This window comes from Pseudophryne corroboree, chromosome 7 (assembly GCF_028390025.1).
Source record: "Pseudophryne corroboree isolate aPseCor3 chromosome 7, aPseCor3.hap2, whole genome shotgun sequence".
NCBI classification, from domain to species: Eukaryota; Metazoa; Chordata; class Amphibia; order Anura; family Myobatrachidae; genus Pseudophryne; species Pseudophryne corroboree.
The window spans coordinates 500,069,251-500,092,414 of record NC_086450.1 but is presented as its reverse complement, the minus strand read 5'-3'; the positions used below and the strand labels follow the sequence as shown (position 1 = coordinate 500,092,414).

The 23,164-nt window shown below is 48.5% G+C and overlaps 2 protein-coding genes across 5 annotated transcripts in view; one reads left to right on the top strand and one right to left on the bottom strand.

Annotated features, from left to right (window-relative positions):
* Positions 1-4,558, bottom strand: part of HIRIP3 (HIRA interacting protein 3) — a 74,440-nt gene extending 69,882 nt beyond the window's left edge. Inside the window, exon 1 of one of the 2 annotated variants that reach the window (XM_063935239.1) lies at positions 4,385-4,558. In XM_063935239.1, coding sequence (XP_063791309.1) covers positions 4,385-4,455 — 71 coding nt within the window. In that variant the 5' untranslated portion in view covers positions 4,456-4,558. Of the gene's footprint in view, positions 1-4,239; positions 4,313-4,384 lie in introns of those variants that run through there. The other variant, XM_063935240.1, reaches the window with a different exon arrangement.
* Positions 4,559-4,589: 31 nt separating this feature from the next.
* INO80E (INO80 complex subunit E) overlaps positions 4,590-23,164 on the top strand; it is a 31,765-nt gene continuing 13,190 nt past the window's right edge. The window contains exons 1-2 of one of the 3 annotated variants that reach the window (XM_063935248.1): positions 4,590-4,716; positions 12,771-12,982. In XM_063935248.1, the coding sequence (XP_063791318.1) occupies positions 12,905-12,982 (78 nt within the window). In that variant the 5' untranslated portion in view covers positions 4,590-4,716; positions 12,771-12,904. Of the gene's footprint in view, positions 4,717-4,752; positions 4,956-12,770; positions 12,983-23,164 lie in introns of those variants that run through there. The other 2 variants (XM_063935247.1, XM_063935249.1) reach the window with 2 other exon arrangements.

Sequence of the window (23,164 nt, the reverse complement as noted above, 5' to 3'; positions counted from 1 at the left end):
TTTTTCCCAACGGTTCACAATCATGTGGAAGACTTCTGGATGAAGTCCCCACTCTCCCGGGTGTAGATCGTGTCTGCTGAGGAAGTCTGCTTCCCAGTTGTCCACTCCCGGAATGAACACTGCTGACAGTGCTATCACATGATCTTCCGCCCAGCGAAGAATCCTTGCAGCTTCTGCCATTGCTCTCCTGCTTCTTGTGCCGCCCTGTCTGTTTACGTGGGCGACTGCCGTGATGTTGTCCGACTGGATCAACACCGGCTGACCCTGAAGCAGGGGTTTTGCCAGGCTTAGAGCATTGTAAATCGCTCTTAGCTCCAGTATATTTATGTGAAGAGACATCTCCAGGCTTGACCATACTCCCTGGAAGTTTCTTCCCTGTGTGACCGCTCCCCAGCCTCTCAGACTGGCATCCGTGGTCACCAGGACCCAGTCCTGTATGCCGAATCTGCGGCCCTCTAACAGATGAGCACTCTGCAACCACCACAGAAGAGACACCCTTGTCCGTGGCGATAAGGTTATCCGCTGATGCATCTGCAGATGCGATCCGGACCATTTGTCCAGCAGATCCCACTGAAAAGTTCGTGCGTGGAATCTGCCGAATGGAATCGCTTCGTAAGAAGCCACCATCTTTCCCAGGACTCTTGTGCATTGATGCACAGACACTTTTCCTGGTTTTAGGAGGTTCCTGACAAGTTCGGATAACTCCCTGGCTTTCTCCTCCGGAAGAAAAACACCTTTTTCTGAACCGTGTCCAGAATCATTCCCAGGAACAGCAGACGTGTCGTCGGGTTCAATTGAGATTTTGGAAAATTCAGAATCCACCCGTGCTGTTGCAGCACTACTTGGGTTAGTGCTACTACGTCTTCCAGCTGTTCTCTGGACCTTGCCCTTATCAGGAGATCGTCCAAGTAAGGGATAATTAATACGCCTTTTCTTCGCAGAAGAAACATCATCTCGGCCATTACCTTGGTAAAGACCCGAGGTGCCGTGGACAATCCAAACGGCAGCGTCTGAAACTGATAATGACAGTTTTGCACCACGAACCTGAGGTACCCTTGGTGTGAAGGGCAAATTGGGACATGCAGGTAAGCATCCTTGATGTCCAGGGACACCATAAAGTCCCCTTCTTCCAGATTCGCTATCACTGCTCTGAGTGACTCCATCTTGAACTTGAATTTTTGTATGTACAGGTTCAAAGATTTCAGATTTAGAATAGGTCTTACCGAGCCGTCCGGCTTCGGTACCACAAATAGCGTGGAGTAATACCCCTTTCCCTGTTGTAGGAGGGGTACCTTGACTATCACCTGCTGAGAAAACAGCTCGTGAATGGCTTCCAATACCGTCGCCCTGTCTGAGGGAGACGTTGGCAAAGCAGACTTTAGGAACCGGCGAGGGGGAGACTTCTCGAATTCCAACCTGTAACCCTGAGATACTACCTGCAGGATCCAGGGGTCCACCTGTGAGCAAGCCCACTGCGCGCTGAAATTCTTGAGTCGACCCCCCACCGCTCCTGAGTCCGCTTGTAAAGCCCCAGCGTCATGCTGAGGGCTTTGCAGAACCCGGGGAGGGCTTCTGTTCCTGGGAAGGAGCCTGGCAGATATGGACATCGCACTTACTCTCGATGCCAGAGTGCAAATATCCCTCTGAGCATCTCGCATATAAAGAAAAGCATCCTTTAATTGCTCTAAAGTCAATAAAATACTGTCCCTATCCAGGGTATCAATATTTTCAGTCAGGGAATCCGACCAGACCACCCCAGCACTGCACATCCAGGCTGAGGCGATGGCTGGTCGCAGTATAACACCAGTATGTGTGTATATACTTTTTAGGGTAGTTTCCAGCCTCCTATCAGCTGGATCCTTGAGGGCGGCCGTATCAGGAGACGGTAACGCCACTTGTTTTGATAAGCGTGTGAGCGCCTTATCCACCCTAGGGGGTGTTTCCCAGCGCGCCCTAACCTCTGGCGGGAAAGGGTATAATGCCAATAACTTTTTTGAAATTAGCACTTTTCTATCTGGGTTAACCCACGCTTCATCACATACATCATTCAATTCCTCGGATTCAGGAAAAACTACAGGTAGATTTTTCACACCCCACATAATACCCCTTTTTGTGGTACTTGCAGTATCAGAGATATGCAAAGCCTCCTTCATTGCCGTGATCATATAACGTGTGGCCCTACTGGAAAATACGTTTGTTTCTTCACCGTCGACACTAGATTCAGTGTCCGTGTCTGGGTCTGTGTCGACCGACTGAGGTAAAGGGCGTTTTACAGCCCCTGACGGTGTCTGAGACGCCTGGGCAGGTACTAACTGGTTTGCCGGCCGTCTCATGTCGTCAACTGATTTTTGTAATGTGCTGACATTATCACGTAATTCCATAAACAAAGCCATCCATTCCGGTGTCGACTCCCTGGGGGGTGACATCACCATTACCGGCAATTGCTCTGCCTCCACACCAACATCGTCCTCATACATGTCGACACACACGTACCGACACACAGCAGACACACAGGGAATGCTCTATTGAAGACAGGACCCCACTAGCCCTTTGGGGAGACAGAGGGAGAGTTTGCCAGCACACACCCAAGCGCTATAACATATATATGGGAACAACCCTATATAAGTGTTGTATCCTTATAGCAGCTTAAATATAGTAATATCGCCAAAAAAAGTGCCCCCCCTCTCTGTTTTACCCTGTTTCTGTAGTGCAGTGCAGGGGAGAGTCCTGGGAGCCTTCCTCACAGCGGAGCTGAGCAGGAAAATGGCGCTGTGTGCTGAGGAGAATAAGCCCCGCCCCCTATTTCGGCGGGCTCTTCTCCCGGAGTTTGTGAGATCTGGCAGGGGTTAAATACATCCATATAGCCTCAAGGGCTATATGTGATGTATTTTTAGCCATAAGAAAGGTATTATACATTGCTGCCCAGGGCGCCCCCCCCAGCGCCCTGCACCCTCAGTGACCGCTGTGTGAAGTGTGCTGACAACAATGGCGCACAGCTGCAGTGCTGTGCGCTACCTCATGAAGACTGAAAAGTCTTCTGCCGCCTGTTTCTGGACCTCTTCAATCTTCGGCATCTGCAAGGGGGGTCGGCGGCGCGGCTCCGGGACCGGACTCCATGGCTGGGCCTGTGTTCGATCCCTCTGGAGCTAATGGTGTCCAGTAGCCTAAGAAGCCAATCCATCCTGCACGCAGGTGAGTTCACTTCTCTCCCCTAAGTCCCTCGATGCAGTGAGCCTGTTGCCAGGACTCACTGAAAATAAAAAACCTAAAAACTTTTTCTAAGCAGCTCTTTAGGAGAGCCACCTAGATTGCACCCTGCTCGGACGGGCACAAAAACCTAACTGAGGCTTGGAGGAGGGTCATAGGGGGAGGAGCCAGTGCACACCACCTGATCCTAAAGCTTTATTTTTGTGCCCTGTCTCCTGCGGAGCCGCTAATCCCCATGGTCCTGACGGAGTCCCAGCATCCACTAGGACGTCAGAGAAAAATAGATTTACCGGTAAGTAAAATCTTATTTTTTCCACTACACAGTACATGCCCTGCACCGCACCATGTCACACTACATTATTCAAGGGTCACAAAACTACTGCTGATTGTGACAACACACACACACACACACACACGTGTACACAGTCCATACACTGTGACCGCAAACAGCACTACACCCAGTGATGTCCACCACACACAGTGACATCACACGGCCATACAGGTAGGACGCAGGCACAGAGTCATCACAACGCCAAAGTTATAACACACTCCGACGACACACAACCCTACCCCAAGACAGCGGGCTCTCTGCTGTCACACGGCATAATCCATGTGCCACCCAAGTGCCTACTACTAGTGTGACATCACACTACTCAAAGTGACACACAGTCATACGTAGAGGGATCACACACTGACGTCACGCAGCCCCACGAGTGGGCATAACACACTGAACTTACATAGCCCTACACATGGATATAACACACTGTGACATCACACAGCTATATACACTACAAGTGCACATTGTGTCCTTACACAGACCTACACACTGTTATCACACAACCCCACAAAGGTAGCAGGCACTGTGACGTCACACAGCCCTACATCTGGTAAGCAGGCACTGTGACATCACACAGCAATACACCTGGGAAGCAGGCACCATGACATCACAGCCATACACCTGGGAAGCAGGCACTGGGACGTCACAGCCATACACATGGGAAGCAGGCACTGGGACGTCACACAACAACACACCTGAGAGGCAGGCACTGTGACATTACACTGCAATACACCATTACGTCACGCAGCCCTACAGGAAGGTAGCAGGATCATGAGTGACGTCAGCGACATAACCGCACACCCGGCATGGCGCTACCACGTAGCTATGACAGGGCCGCACCTGAGGTCGGGGCTCCTCTGGAACAGGTCCTCAGTGAATCTCCGCATCTCCCGCTCTACATCTCCCGCCATGTTTAAACCTCTGCTCCGGTTATACCGCGACCCGCCCCCTAGCTCTCATTGGCTCTGCTCCGCCTACTAGCCCCTGATTGGCAGCGCGGTATTTCCCGGCAGAACTGGTCCTCACAGCGCCACAGCTACGTCGAACGGAGAGTGGCGGGCTACAGAAACATGGCCGCCATTTCCTTTCCGGTCATGCCTGTGGTGGGCGGGGCGTCCATAGGAAGTGACGTTGTCGCATAGGAAGTGGAGCAGACACAGTGCTTGCGGCTGGTAAGTATCATCTGGGTTTGGCGGGGAGTAGGGTAGGAACCAGCCGACCCAACCCCTCGCATCCTGACCGGCGATGCAGCAAAATCCTTCCGCATCGGCCGACATGATCGATTGTGGTTGTGTGATTGTCAGGCGATGTGGTCGTACGATCACTGACAGCGCGTGAAGTACAAGATTAATCTCCTCTGCCATTGCAGATGTGAACTAGCTGTCCATGTGTGACCCCCCCCCATCCCCAGGTATTCTCTGCGTGTGACCCCTCCTCCATTCCCAGTTATTCTCTGTGTGTGACCCCTCCTCCATTCCCAGTTATTCTCTGTGTGTGACCCCTCCTCCATTCCCAGTTATTCTCTGTGTGTGACCCCTCCTCCATTCCCAGTTATTCTCTGTGTGTGACCCCTCCTCCATTCCCAGTTATTCTCTGCGTGTGACCCCTCCTCCATTCCCAGTTATTCTCTGCGTGTGACCCCTCCTCCATTCCCAGTTATTCTCTGTGTGACCCCCTCCTCCATTCCCAGTTATTCTCTGTGTGTGACCCCTCCTCCATTCCCAGTTATTCTCTGTGTGACCCCCTCCTCCATTCCCAGTTATTCTATGCGTGTGACCCCTCCTCCATTCCCAGTTATTCTATGCGTGTGACCCCTCCTCCATTCCCAGTTATTCTCTGCGTGTGACCCCTCCTCCATTCCCAGTTATTCTCTGCGTGTGACCTCTCCTCCATTCCCAGTTATTCTCTGCGTGTGACCCCTCCTCCATTCCCAGTTATTCTCTGCGTGTGACCCCTCCTCCATTCCCAGTTATTCTCTGCGTGTGACCCCCTCCTCCATTCCCAGTTATTCTCTGCGTGTGACCCCTCCTCCATTCCCAGTTATACTCCGCGTGTGACCCCCTCCTCCATTCCCAGTTATTCTCTGCGTGTGACCTCCTCCTCCATTCCCAGTTATTCTCTGCGTGTGACCTCCTCCTCCATTCCCAGTTATTCTCCACCTGTGACCCCTCCTCCATTCCCAGTTATTCTCCACCTGTGACCCCTCCTCCATTCCCAGTTATTCTCCACCTGTTACCCCTCCTCCATTCCAGACCATCTCTATTTAGTCATGGTATGTGTGATTTAGCGCTTGTCCATTGTTCTGTGCTGTCCTGGCTGTCTAAAATGGATATTGAGGGGCCCATTTATCAACAAGTGATAAAAATAGTTGTGGATGATAAACCTTGTTGTGTATGGTAAATAGTGCTCCAGCTAATCAGCACCAGTGTTCAGTTCCTTTTATGAGTGTGAAAAATGACAGATGGGAGCTGATTGGCTGGTGCACCATTTATCTTACACAACGAGTTTTCTCACTCATTGATAAATTAGCCCCTCAATGGTTATAGTCATGTTTTTAAATTTAGGAACTTCCCTGTGACCTCTCCCCCCTCAACGCGCAGCAGTTGTGGAGGGTTAACGTTATACCCCTGTATAGAGTATAAGTTATAGAGGTGATGCTCTGCAGTCTCAGGATTGAACAAAGTGATGGAGGAGGGCACTGCTCGTAAGAGGTTACGGCCTAAAAGGGATGGGCAGACAGACAGGGGTGTCAGAAGACAGTGATACTTTCCTCCGGAATGTTCTGTCTGTTAGGCTCCAGGTTGGGTCTTCCCCACAGTGCGACAACCAGTAGAAACGTCATGATAAATGCTTACAGTTGGAGAGAGTTCTAGTTGTCCCTTCCCTATGTAGAGAATACTGATTGGTGAGAATGGAAATAGTTTTATTTATTTACTAGCAGTTTCTTATATAGCGCAGCACATTCCGTTGCGCTTTACAATTAGAACAACAATTATAGAACACAACTGGGCAAAGACAGACCGACATAGAGGTTGGAAGGCCCTGCTCGCAAGCTTACACTCTATAGGGAAGTAGACATTGATACACAAGGGTAGATGCTACCTGTTACATAATGGTCCACCTGATTGCTAGGTTCTTAATGGGTTGTATGATATGATCACCCAGCAATGCTGGAAGACAAAATGTGAGGTTATGTGGACTGTACAGAGGGGATGTAACTGGATAGGGAAGCATTGAAGGTTATGTGGGTGGGTCTGGAATTTGGTAGGCTTGTCTGAAGAGGTGAGTTTTCAGGGAACGTTTAAAGGTTTGGAGACTAGAGGAGAGTCTTATTGTGCATTGGAGGGCATTCCACAGAGTGGGTGAAGCCCGGATAAAGTCCTGTCATTTTGAGTGTGAACAGGTAATACATGTGGATGAGAGACAGATCTTGTGCAGAGCGGAGAGGTCTGGTAGGGAGATATCTTGAGATGAGTGAAGAGATGTATGTTGGTGCAGTTTGGTTAATATCCTTGTATGTAAGTAAAAGTATTTCTCTAACGTCCTAGTGGATGCTGGGGACTCCGTAAGGACCATGGGGAATAGACGGGCTCCGCAGGAGACATGGGCACTTTAAGAAAGAATTTAGATTCTGGTGTGCTCTGGCTCCTCCCTCTATGTCCCTCCTCCAGACCTCAGTTTGAATCTGTGCCCGGACGAGCTGGGTGCTGTTCAGTGAGCTCTCCTGAGCTTGCTGTAAGAAAGTATTTTGTTAGGTTTTTTATTTTCAGCGAGCTCTGCTGGCAACAGACTCCCTGCATCGTGGGACAGAGGGGAGAGAAGCAGCCCTACTCTCTGAAGATAGGTCCTGCTTCTTAGGCTACTGGACACCATTAGCTCCAGAGGGATCGTACACAGGATCTCACCCCCGTCGTCCGATCCCGGAGCCGCGCCGCCGCCCCCCTCGCAGAGCCGGAAGACAGAAGCCGGGTGAGCATTAGAAGCAAGAAGACTTCGAAATCGGCGGCAGAAGACTCCAGTCTTCACTGAGGTAGCGCACAGCACTGCAGCTGTGCGCCATTGCTCCCACACTACACCCACATACTCCGGTCACTGTAAGGGTGCAGGGCGCAGGGGGGGGCCTCTTGGCAAAAGTTTGACATATATACAGTTGGGCACTGTATATATGTATGAGCCCCCGCCATAATATTATACATAAAAGCGGGACAGAAGCCCGTCGCTGAGGGGGCGGGGCTTCTTCTTCAGCACTCACCAGCGCCATTTTTTTCTCCACAGCTCCGCTGAGAGGAAGCTCCCCAGGCTCTCCCCTGCAGATACACGGTAGAAGAGGGTAAAAAGAGAGGGGGGGCACATAATTAGGCGCAAAAATCATTATAACAGTGGCTACCAGGTTAACATTAAGTTACTGTGTTATTCCTGGGTTATATAGCGCTGGGGTGTGTGCTGGCATACTCTCTCTCTGTCTCTCCAAAGGGCCTTGTGGGGGAACTGTCTTCAAAAAAGAGCATCCCCTGTGTTGTGGTGTGTCGGTACGCTTGTGTCGACATGTTTGACGAGGAAGGCTATGTGGAAACAGAGCGGGAGCAAATGAATGTGGTGTCTCCGCCGACGGCGCCGACACCTGATTGGATGGATATGTGGAAGGTTTTAAATGATAATGTTAATTCCTTGCATAAAAGGTTGGATAAAGCTGAAGCCTTAGGACAGTCAGGGTCTCAGCCCGTGCCTGATCCTATGTCGCAGAGGCCGTCAGGGTCTCAGAAGCGCCCACTATCCCAAATTGTTGACACAGATACCGACATGAATTCTGACTCCAGTGTCGATTACGATGATGCGAAGTTACAGCCTAAATTGGCTAAATCCATCCGTTATATGATTATAGCAATTAAGGATGTGTTGCACATCACAGAGGAAACCCCAGTCCCTGACGAGGGTTCATATGTATGGGGAAAAAAGGCAGGTGGTGACCTTTCCCCCTTCACACGAGCTAAATGAGTTATGTGAAAAGGCTTGGGAATCCCCAGATAAAAAACTGCAGATTTCTAAACGGATGCTTATGGCTTATCCTTTCCCGCCAATGGACAGGTTACGCTGGGAATCCTCCCCTAGGGTGGACAAAGCTTTAACACGCTTATCAAAGAGGGTAGCCCTGCCGTCACCGGATACGGCCACCCTGAAAGATGCTGCGGATAGAAAGCAAGAGGGTACCCTGAAGTCCATTTATACACATTCAGGTACCTTACTAAGGCCGGCAATTGCGTCGGCCTGGGTGTGTAGTGCTGTAGCAGCGTGGACAGATACCTTATCTGAGGAACTTGATACCTTAGACAAGGATACTATATTAATGACCCTGGGGCATATAAAAGACGTTGTCCTATATATGAGAGATGCTCAAAGAGACATTAGTCTACTGGGTTCTAGAATAAATGCTATGTCGATTTCTGCCAGAAGGGTCCTGTGGACTCGGCAATGGACAGGTGATGCCGACTCAAAAAGGCACATGGAGGTTTTACCTTACAAGGGTGAGGAATTGTTTGGGGAGGGTCTCTCGGACCTGGTCTCCACAGCTGCTGCTGGAAAGTCAAATTTTTTGCCATATGTTTCCTCACAACCTAAGAATGCACCGTATTACCAAATGCAGTCCTTTCGATCACAAAAAGGCAAGAAAGTCCGAGGTGCGTCCTTTCTTGCCAGAGGCAGGGGCAGAGGAAGGAAGCTGCACAACGCAGCTAGTTCCCAGGAACAGAAGTCCTCCCCGGCCTTCCACAAAATCCACCGCATGATGCTGGGGCTCCACAGGCCGAGCTAGGCCCGGTGGGGGCGCGTCTCCGAAATTTCAGCCACAAGTGGGTACACTCCCAGTTGGATCCCTGGGCAATAGAGATTGTGTCTCGGGGATACAAGCTGGAATTCGAAGAGATGCCCCCTCACCGTTACCTCAAATCGGCCCTGCCAGCTTCCCCCTTAGAGAGGGAAATAGTGTTAGCTGCAATTCACAAATTGTATCTTCAACAGGTGGTGGTCAAGGTTCCCCTCCTTCAACAAGGGAAGGGTTATTATTCGACCATGTTTGTGGTACCGAAACCGGACGGTTCGGTCAGACCCATATTGAATTTAAAATCCCTGAACATATACCTGAAAAGGTTCAAGTTCAAGATGGAATCGCTCAGAGCGGTCATCGCAAGCCTGGAAGGGGGGGATTTTATGGTGTCTCTGGACATAAAGGATGCATATCTTCATGTCCCCATTTATCCACCTCATCAGGCGTACCTCAGATTTGTGGTACAGGATTGTCATTACCAATTCCAGACGTTGCCGTTTGGTCTCTCCACGGCACCGAGAATATTTACCAAGGTAATGGCGGAAATGATGGTACTCCTGCGGAAGCAAGGGGTCACAATTATCCCATACTTGGACGATCTCCTCATAAAAGCGAGGTCAAGGGAGCAGTTGCTGATCAGCGTAGCACGCTCTCTGGAAGTGTTGCAACAACACGGCTGGATTCTAAATATTTCAAAGTCGCAGTTGATTCCTACGACTCGTCTGCCTTTCTTGGGCATGATTCTGGACACAGACCAGAAGAGGGTTTATCTCCCGATGGAGAAGGCTCAGGAGCTCATGACACTGGTCAGAGACCTATTAAAACCAAAACAGGTGTCGGTGCATCACTGCACGCGAGTCCTGGGAAAGATGGTGGCATCATACGAGGCCATTCCCTTCGGCAGGTTCCATGCGAGGACCTTTCAATGGGATCTACTCGACAAGTGGTCCGGATCACATCTTCAGATGCATCGGTTAATCACCCTATCCCCCAGGGCGTCTCTCCTGTGGTGGCTGCAGAGTGCTCACCTTCTCGAAGATCGCAGATTCGGCATTCAGGACTGGGTCCTGGTGACCACGGATGCAAGCCTCAGAGGGTGGGGGGCAGTCACACAGGGAAGAAATTTCCAAGGTCTGTGGTCAAGTCAGGAGACTTGCCTTCACATCAACATCCTGGAACTAAGGGCCATATACAACGCCCTACGTCAAGCGGAGTCCCTACTTCGCGACCAACCGGTTCTGATTCAGTCAGACAACATCACCGCAGTGGCTCATGTAAACCGCCAAGGCGGGACAAGGAGCAGAGTGGCGATGGCGGAAGCCACCAGAATTCTTCGCTGGACGAAGAATCACGTACAAGCACTGTCAGCAGTGTTCATTCCGGGAGTGGACAACTGGGAAGCAGACTTCCTCAGCAGGCACGACCTCCACCCGGGAGAGTGGGGACTTCATCAAGAAGTCTTCACGCAGGTTGCAAGTTGGTGGGAACTGCCACAGGTGGACATGATGGCATCCCGCCTCAACAAAAAACTACAGAGGTATTGCGCCAGGTCAAGAGACCCTCGGGCGATAGCTGTGGACGCGCTGGTGACGCCGTGGGTGTTCCAGTCGGTCTATGTATTTCCTCCTCTTCCTCTCATACCCAAGGTACTGAGAATCATAAGAAAAAGAGGAGTGAGAACAATACTCATTGTTCCGGATTGGCCAAGAAGGACTTGGTATCCAGATCTGAAAGAAATGCTCACAGAGGACCCGTGGCCTCTGCCTCTAAGACAGGACTTGTTGCAACAGGGGCCATGTCTGTTCCAAGACTTACCGCGGCTGCGTTTGACGACATGGCGGTTGAACGCCGGATCCTAGCAGAAAAAGGCATTCCGGATGAAGTTGTTCCTACGCTGCTAAAGGCTAGGAAGGACGTGACGGCTCAACATTATCACCGTATATGGCAAAAATATGTGGCTTGGTGTGAGGCCAGGAATGCTCCTACGGTGGAATTCCAGCTGGGCCGTTTCCTTTACTTCCTACAGTCGGGAGTGACTTTGGGCCTAAAATTGGGTTCCATTAAGGTCCAGATTTCGGCCCTATCCATTTTCTTTCTAAAAGAACTGGCTTCTCTGCCTGAAGTTCAGACGTTTGTAAAGGGAGTGCTGCATATTCAGCCCCCGTTTGTGCCTCCAGTGGCACCTTGGGATCTTAATGTGGTGTTGAGTTTCCTGAAATCACACTGGTTTGAACCACTCAAAACGGTGGAATTGAAATATCTCACGTGGAAGGTGGTCATGCTACTAGCCTTGGCTTCGGCTAGGAGTGTGTCAGAATTGGCGGCTTTGTCACATAAAAGCCCTTATCTGGTTTTCCATGCGGATAGAGCAGAATTGCGGACCCGCCCACAATTTCTGCCGAAAGTGGTTTCATCCTCTCATGTAAACCAACCTATTGTGGTGCCTGTGGCTACTACTGACTTGGAGGATTCCGAGTCACAGGATGTGGTCAGGGCTTTGAAAGTTTATGTAGCCAGAACGGCTAAGGTCAGGAAAACAGAATTTTTGTTTATCCTGTATGCTTCCAACAAGCTTGGGGCGCCTGCTTCAAAGCAAATCTGTAACACGATTCAGCAGGCTCATTCTGCGGCTGGATTGCTGCTGCCTAAATCAGTTAAGGCCCATTCCACAAGGAAGGTGGGCTCCTCTTGGGCGGCTGCCCGAGGGGTCTCGGCATTACAGCTTTGCCGAGCGGCTACTTGGTCAGGTTCAAACACCTTTGCAAAGTTCTACAAGTTTGATACCCTGGCTGAGGAGGACCTTGTGTTTTGCTCAATCGGTGCTGCAGAGTCATCCGCACTCTCCCACCCATTTGGGAACTTTGGTATAATCCCCATGGTCCTTACGGAGTCCCCAGCATCCACTAGGACGTTAGAGAAAATAAGATTTTACTTACCGGTAAATCTATTTCTCGTAGTCAGTAGTGGATGCTGGTAGCCCGTCCCAAGTGCGGACTTCTTCTGCAATGCTTGTATATAGTTATTGCTTAAATAAGGGTTATGTTATAGTTGCATCAGGGTTGATCTGATGCTCTGTTGTTGTTCATACTGTTAACTGGGTAAAGTTATCACAAGTTATACGGTGTGATTGGTGTGGCTGGTATGAGTCTTACCCGGGATTCCCAAAATACTTTCCTTGTACTGTCAGCTCTTCCGGGCACAGTTTCTCTAACTGAGGTCTGGAGGAGGGACATAGAGGGAGGAGCCAGAGCACACCAGAATCTAAATTCTTTGTTAAAGTGCCCATGTCTCCTGCGGAGCCCGTCTATTCCCCATGGTCCTTACGGAGTCCCCAGCATCCACTTTGGACTACGAGAAATAGATTTACCGGTAAGTCAAATCTTATTTTTATATTTAACACTGTAGAATACCGGTAACCAATGGAGGGACTGACAGAGCGGATCAGCAGACGAAGAACGTCTAGCGAGGAAATCTCTCTGCACACTCTAGTAATATTTTCCATTTAAACCCAGTGTACGCAGAGAACCCGACCAGTGAGGATGAATGGCCAGACAGACGAAGTGGATTATAAAAGAAAATATAAGAATCTTAAGCGCAAGCTGAAGTTTCTCATCTACGTAAGTGTAAATCCCCAGCAGTGTGCGGCATGGTGCAGGGTGTAACCTGTGCAAATGTTTAGTGTCAGAGGAAACTTCTCCGCCCGCGGGTTCAGGCTTTCCTCTACAAGGCTATATATATATATATATATATATATATCCGTGGCCGCGCCATCCCGGCGTCCAGCCCGCCGCCCTCAGCGTCTCAGCGGAAGTGACGCGTCGGCGCCCGGAGGCGCGTCCACGGGCCCGCTGCCTAGCAACAGAGAGGAATGTAAACACCCATTAGTGATACAGGGACGTGAACCTTACTTTGAGTCACTGTTCTTATGCCTGTATATTTATCATACAAAAATGTTAAAAATTGGTGTGCTCTCTTAAATTAGTGCTAGATGATAAAACATTATTTGCATATACATATAAACAACTTTTTCTTAAAAATTTCAAAGAATTGCAAACAATTAATAAAAAACATAAGTGAAAACCATTAATAAAAAACGCAATATCTCGTTAACATGCACTGGTGAACCCACCCTTTTGACTCCACCTCAATCTATTAATGCCTCAATTCATATATATATATAAACAGTTACATAACTAAACATGGAATTTTACAGATATCCTGCACCGATTTTAAACTTTGAGTCATCCTGCTAACTCTAGACAAAGGAACAGCTATCCTGTCTAGATGAAGTTAATAAGACCCAGATTGTCATTTAACCCATCAGGTCTAAGTGTATTTAGCCTATGGATCCATCTAGACTCTAATTGTAAGAGTTTTTTACCTCTATTGCCCCCTCGCATAGACTCAGGTACATGGTCTATGATTCTGTGTTTGAAGGTAGCCATGGTATGTCTATGTTCAACAAAGTGTTTTGCTACAAGTTGGTCCCCCTTGCCTGATGCCAGGGCGTTCCGGATGGCCAACCTGTGTTGTGCCATCCTGATTTTAAATTGGCATTCAGTCTTGCCGATGTAGTATCTGCCACACGGGCAGATGATGGCATATACTACAAATTTGGTAGTGCAAGTTAGTGGCCATTTGATGGGGAATTTTTTACCTGTACAAGGATGTGTTATACTGTCTTCTACCGACATATGCGAGCAAGTTGTACACCCCGTGCATTTGAAGCAACCGTTTTGACGTTGCAGGAAATGCTTTGGGGTTTCTTAAAATTTTGCCATGTCTGTTTTGACTATCATGTCCTTAATGCTCCTTCCTCTCATGAAACTAGGCATCACTCTCTGATGGCGGAACATTGGTAAATCAGGATCTGTGGCTACTAGTGGCCATAGTTTCTTTACCTGTTTTTGTGTATGGTTACTATGTGCATTGAAATCACACACCCAGGGGATGACATCGCCCAATTTTTTTGCGCCCTTTGGTACTAGACTTTCAATTCTATTCTTACTTAGGGCTTTTTTTCGGGCCTGTGCTAATAGTTGCCGTGGGTAACCTCTGACGAGCAATCTAGATTCCATTTCGTCTAATTGCTTGTCTCTCTCAGTTATATTGCTATTTATTCTGCACACTCTCAGAAGTTGAGAATATGGTACACTCCTGACAGTGGATAGTGGATGACAACTGTCGTATCTGAGGATGGTATTATGATCAGTTGGTTTTTTGTAAAGAGATGTCACCACTATGCCATCCTGTAAACTAATCCTCAGATCTAAAAAACATATGTCACTGCGACTACTACTCAGTGTCAATTTGATTGGACTGTCGGTGGCATTATGTGTTTCAACAATCTCTTGTAAATCAGTTGCCTCGCCAAGCCACATTAAAAACAAATCGTCTATGTATCTGTAGTATTGAAACAACCTACTAGATACCAGGCTGTTGGTGAAAAACAGATTGCGTTCCACCTCCCACATATAGGCATTGGCAAACGAGGGTGCCACGGAAGATCCCATGGCACACCCCGTCTGCTGCCTATAAAACTGGCCATCAAAACTGAAGAAATTATGTGTCAACGTAAAATTTAGCAAAGACATTAAAAAATAAATGTCGGGCCCCTCATATAACACATTCCCAGTGATCAAGTGTCTAACCGCCTGCATCCCTTGTGTATGCGGGATGCAGGTATATAGGCTCGTGACATCGATGGTAGCCAGGGTGATGTCAGCTGGTACCTGGTCAAGAGAGGAAAATTTATATAAGAGCGTGGCGGAGTCTTTAAGATGGGTAAAAGTGCCCTGTATGCACGGTTGTAGAAAGCAATCCAAGAAGACAAGAAGATCCAAGAAGATCCAATATAGCCAGTTCTATAACCAGACATACGGAGCGGTCTGACAACACATCAGCCAGTGAATCCGATGAAGCACACAGGCCCTCACCATCCACTCTACAGCACGAGACCCCTTTAGGGGCAAGCGCCCGTGCAGGGCTTCCGGCACGGGGAAGAAACAGAAATGGACGAGGAGGGGCGGCCAAAACAAAAGACAGAACCCGACCCTGGCTGCCGAGGGAGAAGAAGCTCTAATATTTAACCTGTCCAATACCCCACTCACACCTGCAGAAACAAAGGTTTTGAGTAAGGGGCTGTCATTTGTACCCACCAACTACGGAGATGAATTTAGATGGAAAGTAAATGCTTTTAAATTGCACCGCACTTTAAAACTTAAGGAACACTTTAGTAAACAACCACCTGCTAAAGAAAGGATCAAGCTACCCCCGAGGATCCAAAAATTAGGGCAGAGATCACACTTTGACCCTATTTCACAAAATGCATCCCTCAAGACCTACCATAGGATGGTTGAGGCTGCTGGGACAATGCACCATAAGCAGAAACCCCACAATCTACAACGGTCCGAAAGGGAGGCCCTCCAAGACTTAAGTAAGAGGAGGGACATCGTGATCCGTCATGCGGATAAAGGCGGAGCAATAGTGATCCAGGAACTTGCCGAGTATAAAGAAGAATGTTTGCGACTGCTCACCGATGAAGTGACCTACTGTAAATTACCACGTGATCCGTCAGCGGAATATCAGAAGGAATTAAATGCCATTTTACAGCAGGCCAGGGAAGAGGACATTATTTCAACAGAAGTGTTCCAAAAACTGTGGACAGATTACCCGGTATCACCCCTCTTCTACACCATCCCCAAAATACATAAGGATGCACAGAGGCCACCGGGCAGACCAATTATCTCAGCCCGGGGGTCTCTGTGTGAGCCTGTCGCAATCTTCTTGGATTGCTTTCTACAACCGTGCATACAGGGCACTTTTACCCATCTTAAAGACTCCGCCACGCTCTTATATAAATTTTCCTCTCTTGACCAGGTACCAGCTGACATCACCCTGGCTACCATCGATGTCACGAGCCTATATACCTGCATCCCGCATACACAAGGGATGCAGGCGGTTAGACACTTGATCACTGGGAATGTGTTATATGAGGGGCCCGACATTTATTTTTTAATGTCTTTGCTAAATTTTACGTTGACACATAATTTCTTCAGTTTTGATGGCCAGTTTTATAGGCAGCAGACGGGATGTGCCATGGGATCTTCCGTGGCACCCTCGTTTGCCAATGCCTATATGTGGGAGGTGGAACGCAATCTGTTTTTCACCAACAGCCTGGTATCTAGTAGGTTGTTTCAATACTACAGATACATAGACGATTTGTTTTTAATGTGGCTTGGCGAGGCAACTGATTTACAAGAGATTGTTGAAACACATAATGCCACCGACAGTCCAATCAAATTGACACTGAGTAGTAGTCGCAGTGACATATGTTTTTTAGATCTGAGGATTAGTTTACAGGATGGCATAGTGGTGACATCTCTTTACAAAAAACCAACTGATCGTAATACCATCCTCAGATACGACAGTTGTCATCCACTATCCACTGTCAGGAGTGTACCATATTCTCAACTTCTGAGAGTGTGCAGAATAAATAGCAATATAACTGAGAGAGACAAGCAATTAGACGAAATGGAATCTAGATTGCTCGCCAGAGGTTACCCACGGCAACTATTAGCACAGGCCCGAAAAAAAGCCCTAAGTAAGAATAGAATTGAAAGTCTAGTACCAAAGGGCGCAAAAAAATTGGGCGATGTCATCCCCTGGGTGTGTGATTTCAATGCACATAGTAACCATACACAAAAACAGGTAAAGAAACTATGGCCACTAGTAGCCACAGATCCTGATTTACCAATGTTCCGCCATCAGAGAGTGATGCCTAGTTTCATGAGAGGAAGGAGCATTAAGGACATGATAGTCAAAACAGACATGGCAAAATTTAAAGAAACCCCAAAGCATTTCCTGCAACGTCAAAACGGTTGCTTCAAATGCACGGGGTGTACAACTTGCTCGCATATGTCGGTAGGAGACAGTATAACACATCCTTGTACAGGTAAAAAATTCCCCATCAAATGGCCACTAACTTGCACTACCAAATTTGTAGTATATGCCATCATCTGCCCGTGTGGTAGATACTACATCGGCAAGACTGAATGCCAATTTAAAATCAGGATGGCACAACACAGGTTGGCCATCCGGAACGCCCTGGCATCAGGCAAGGGGGACCAACCTGTAGCAAAACACTTTGTTGAACATAGACATACCATGGCTACCTTCAAACACAGAATCATAGACCATGTACCTGAGTCTATGCGAGGTGGTAACAGAGGTAAAAAACTCTTACAATTAGAGTCTAGATGGATCCATAGGCTAAATACACTTAGACCTGATGGGTTAAATGACAATCTGGGTCTTATTAACTTCATCTAGACAGGATAGCTGTTCCTTTGTCTAGAGTTAGCAGGATGACTCAAAGTTTAAAATCGGTGCAGGATATCTGTAAAATTCCATGTTTAGTTATGTCACTGTTTATATATATATATATATATATATATATATATATATATGAATTGAGGTATTAATAGATTGAGGTGGAGTCAAAAGGGTGGGTTCACCAGTGCATGTTAACGAGATATTGCGTTTTCTCTAACGTCCTAAGTGGATGCTGGGGACTCCGTCAGGACCATGGGGTTTAGCGGCTCCGCAGGAGACAGGGCACAATAATAAAAAGCTTTAGGATCAGGTGGTGTGCACTGGCTCCTCCCCCTATGACCCTCCTCCAAGCCTCAGTTAGATCTTTGTGCCCGGCCGAGAAGGGTGCAATCTAGGTGGCTCTCCTGAGCTGCTTAGAATAAAAGTTTAAGTTAGGTTTTTTATTTTCAGTGAGTCCTGCTGGCAACAGGCTCACTGCTACGAGGGACTTAGGGGAGAGAAGTAAACTCACCTGCGTGCAGGATGGATTTGCTTCTTAGGCTACTGGACACCATTAGCTCCAGAGGGAGTCGGAACACAGGTCTCACCCTGGGGTTCGTCCCGGAGCCGTGCCGCCGACCCCCCTTGCAGATGCCGAAGTTGAAGAGGTCCAGAGGTCCAGAAACAGGCGGCAGAAGACTTTCAGTCTTCATAAGGTAGCGCACAGCACTGCAGCTGTGCGCCATTGTTGTCAGCACACTTCATACCAGCGGTCACTGAGGGTGCAGGGCGCTGGGGGGGGCGCCCTGGGCAGCAATGTATTATACCTTTTTTATGGCTAAAATACATCACATATAGCCCTTGAGGCTATATGGATGTATTTAACCCCTGCCAGATCTCACAAACTCCGGGAGAAGAGCCCGCCGTTTTAGGGGGCGGGGCCTATTCTCCTCAGCACACGGCGCCATTTTCCTGCTCAGCTCTGCTGTGAGGAAGGCTCCCAGGCTCTCCCCTGCACTGCACTACAGAAACAGGGTTAAAACAGAGAGGGGGGGCACTTATTTGGCGATATGTTTACATATGTGAAAATGCTATAAGGGAAAACACTTGTATAAGGGGTTGTCCCTGTATAATTATAGCGTTTTTGGTGTGTGCTGGCAAACTCTCCCTCTGTCTCCCCAAAGGGCTAGTGGGGTCCTGTTCTCTATCAGAGCATTCCCTGTGTGTGTGCTGTGTGTCGGTACGTGTGTGTCGACATGTAGGAGGACGATGTTGGTGAGGAGGCGGAGCAAATTGCCTGTATTGGTGATGTCACTCTCTAGGGAGTCGACGCCGGAATGGATGGCTTATTTAGGAATTACGTGATAATGTCAACACGATGCAAGGTCGGTTGACGACATGAGACGGCCGGCAAACAAATTAGTACCTGTCCAGGCGTCTCAGACACCGTCAGGGGCTTGTAAAAACGCCCATTTACCTCAGTTGGTCGACACAGACACGGACACTGACTTCAGTGTCGACGGTGAAGAAACAAACGTATTTTCCTTTAGGGCCACACGTTACATGTTAAGGGCAATGAAGGAGGTGTTACATATTTCTGATACTACAAGTACCACAAATAAGGGTATTATGTAGGGTGGGAATAATCTACTTGTAGTTTTTCCTGAATCAGATAAATTAAAGTGTGTGATGATACGTGGGTTTCCTCCGATAGAAAATTATTGGAGGTATACCCTTTCCCGCCAGAAGTGAGGGCGAGTTGGGAAACACACCTTAGGGTGGATAAGGCGCTCACACGCTTATAAAAACAAGTGGCGTTACCGTCTCCAGATACGGCCGCCCTCAAAGAGCCAGCTGATAGGAAGCTGAAAAATATCCTAAAAAGTATATACACACATACTGGTGTTATACTACGACCAGCAATCGCCTCAGCCTGGATGTGCAGCGCTGGGGGGGCTTGGTCGGATTTCCTGACTGAAAATATTGATACCCTTGACAGGAACAATATTTTATTGACTATAGAGCATTTTAAGGATGCATTTCTATATATGCGAGATGCGCAGAGGGATATTTGCATTCTGGCATCAAGAGTAGATGTGATGTCCATATCTGCCAGACGATGTTTATAGACACGACAGTGGTCAGGTGATGCAGATTCCAGACGGCACATGGAAGTATTGCCGTATAAAGGGGCGGTCCATCGGACCTGGTGGCCATGGCAACAGCTGGAAAATCCACTTTTGTTACCCCAAGTCACATCTCAGCAGAAAAGGACACAGTCTTTTCAGTCTCAGTCCTTTCGTACCCATAAAGGCAGGAGGGCAAAAGGCCAGTCATATCTGCCCAGGGTTAGAGGAAAGGGAAGAAGACTGCAGCAGGCAGCCCATTCCCAGGAACAGAAGTCCTCCACAGCTTCTGCCAAGTCCGCAGCATGACGCTGGGGCCATACAAGCGGACTCGGGTGCGGTGGGGGGGTCATCTCAAGAGTTTCAGCACGCAGTGGGCTCACTCGCAAGTGGACTCCTGGATCCTACACGTAGTATCCCAGGTGTACATTGGAAATTCGAGACGTCTTCCCCTCACAAGTTCCTGAAGTCTGCTTTACCAACGTCTCCCTCCGACAGGGAGGCAGTATTGGAAAAAAATTCACAGGCTGTATTCCCAGCAGGTGATAATCAAAGTACCCCTCCTACAACAAGGGAAGGGGTATTATTCCACACTATATTGTGGTACTGAAGCCAAACGGCTCGGTGAGATCTAAAAGATTTGAACAATTACATACAAGGGTTCAAATCAAGATGGAGTCACTCAGAGCAGTGATAGCGAACCAGGACGATATGGTGTCACTGGATATCAGGGACGCTTACCTACATGTCCAAATTTTGCCCTTCTCACCAAGGGTATCTCAGGTTCGTGGTACAGAACTGTCACTATCAGTTCAGACGCTGCCGTTTGGATTGTCCACGGCACCCCGGGTCTTTACCATGGTAATTGCCGAAATGATGATTCTTCCTAAAAGAAATATGGACGCTTTCCTGATAAGGGCAAGGTCCAGAGAACAGTTGGCGGTCGGAGTAGCACTATCTCAAGTAGTTCTACGACAGCACGAGTGGATTCTAAATATTCCAAAATCGCAGCTTTTTCCGACGACACGTCTAATGTTCCTAGGAATGATTCTGGACACAGTCCAGAAAAGGATGTTTTCTCCCGGAGAAGAAGACCAGGGAGTTATCCGAGCTAGTCAGGAACCTCCTAAAACCAGGAAAGGGTCCTGTGAAAAATGGTGGTTTCTTACAAAGCGATCCCATTCGGTAGATTTCACGCAAGAACCTTTCAGTGGAATCTGCTGGGAAAATGGTCCGGATCGCATCTTCAGATGCATCAGCGGATAACCCTGTCTCCAAGGACAAGGGTGTTTTCTTCTGCGGTGGCTGCAGAGTGCTCATCTATGAAAGGGCCGCAGATTCGACATTCAGGACTGGGTCCTGGTGACCACGGATGCCAGCCTGAGTGGCTGGGGAGCAGTCACACAAGGAAAAAATTTCCAGGGAGTGTGATCAAGTCTGGAGACTTCTCTCCACATAAATATACTGGAGCTAAGGGCAATTTACAAGGCTCTAAGCTTAGCAAGACCTCTGCTTCAAGGTCAGCCGGTATTGATCCAGTGGGACAACATCACGGCAGTCGCCCACGTAAACAGACAGGGCGGCACATGAAGCAGGAGGGAAATGGCAGAAACTGCAAGGATTCTTCGCTGGGCGAAAAATCATGTGATAACACTCTCAGCAGTGTTAATTCCGGGAGTGGAAAACTGGGAAGCAAACTTCCTCAGCAGGCATAACCTCCACCCGGGAGAGTGGGGACTTCAGCGGGAAGTCTTCCACATGATTGTAAACCGTTGGGAAAAACCAAAGGTGGACATGATGGCGTCCCGCCTGAACAAAAAACTAGACAAATATTGCGCCAGGTCAAGGGACCCTCAGGCAATAGCGGTGGACGCTCTGGTAAAACTGTGGGTGTACCAGTCAGGGTATGTGTTCCCTCCTATGCATCTCATACCAAAAGTACTGAGAATCATAAGAAGGAGATGAGTAAGAACGATACTCGTGGTTCCGGATGGGTCAAGAAGGACTTGGTACCCGGAACTTCAAGAGATGCTCACGGAAGAACCGTGGCCTCTACCTTTAAGAAAGGACCTGCTCCAGCAGGGGCCTTGTCTGTTCCAAGACTTACCGCGGCTGCGTTTGACGGCATGGCAGTTGAACGCCGGATCCTGAAAGGGCATTCCAGATGAAGTCATCCCTACCCTGGTCGAAGCCAGGAAGGATGTAACCGCAAAACATTTTCACCGCATTTGGCGAAAATATGTTGCGTGGTGTGAGGCCAAGAAGGTCCCTACAGAGGAATTCCAACTGGGTCGTTTCCTACATTTCCTGAAAACAGGACTGTCTATGGGCCTAAAATTAGGGTCCATTAAGGTTCAAATTTCGACCCTGTCAAATTTCTACCAGAAAGAACTGGCTTCAGTGCCTGAAGTTCAGACGTTTGTAAAACGGGTACTGCATATACAGCCTCCTTTTGTGCCCCCAGTGGCACCTTGGGATCTCAATGTTGTTTTGAGTTTTCCTAAAGTCACATTGGTTTGATCCACTCACCACTGTGGAATTAAAATATTTCACATGGAAGGTGAAGATTCTATTAGCCCTGGCTTCAGCCAGGCGTGTGTCAGAATGGGCGGCTTTATCATATAAAAGCCCTTACTTAATTTTTCATTCTGACAGGGCAGAATTGAGGACTCGTCCTCAATTTCTCCTTAAGGTGTTTTCTGTTTTTCACATGAACCAACCTATTGTGGTACCTGCGGCTACTAGGGACTTGGAGGACTCCAAGTTACTTGACGTTGTCAGGGCCCTGAAAATATATGTTTCCAGGACGACTGGAGTCAGAAAATCTGACTCGCTGTTTAGCCTGTATGCACCCAACAAGATGGGTGTTCCTGCTTCTAAGCAGACGATTGCTCGCTGGATTTGTAGTACAATTCAGCTTGCACATTCTGTGGCAGGCTTGCCACAGCCAAAATCAGTAAAAGCCCATTCCACAAGGAAGTGGGCTCATCTTGGGCGGCTGCCCGAGGGGTCTCGGCTTTACAACTTTGCCGAGCTGCTACTTGGTCAGGGGCACACCCTGACTGAGGAGGACCTGGAGTTCTCTCATTCGGTGCTGCAGAGTCATCCGCACTCTCCCGCCCGTTTGGGAGCTTTGGTATAATCCCCATGGTCCTGACGGAGTCCCCAGCATCCACTTAGGACGTCAGAGAAAATAAGAATTTACTTACCGATAATTCTATTTCTCGTAGTCCGTAGTGGATGCTGGGCGCCCATCCCAAGTGCGGATTGTCTGCAATACTTATACATAGTTATTGTTACAAAAATCGGGTTATTCTTGTTGTGAGCCATCTTTTCAGAGGCTCCTTCGTTGTTATCATA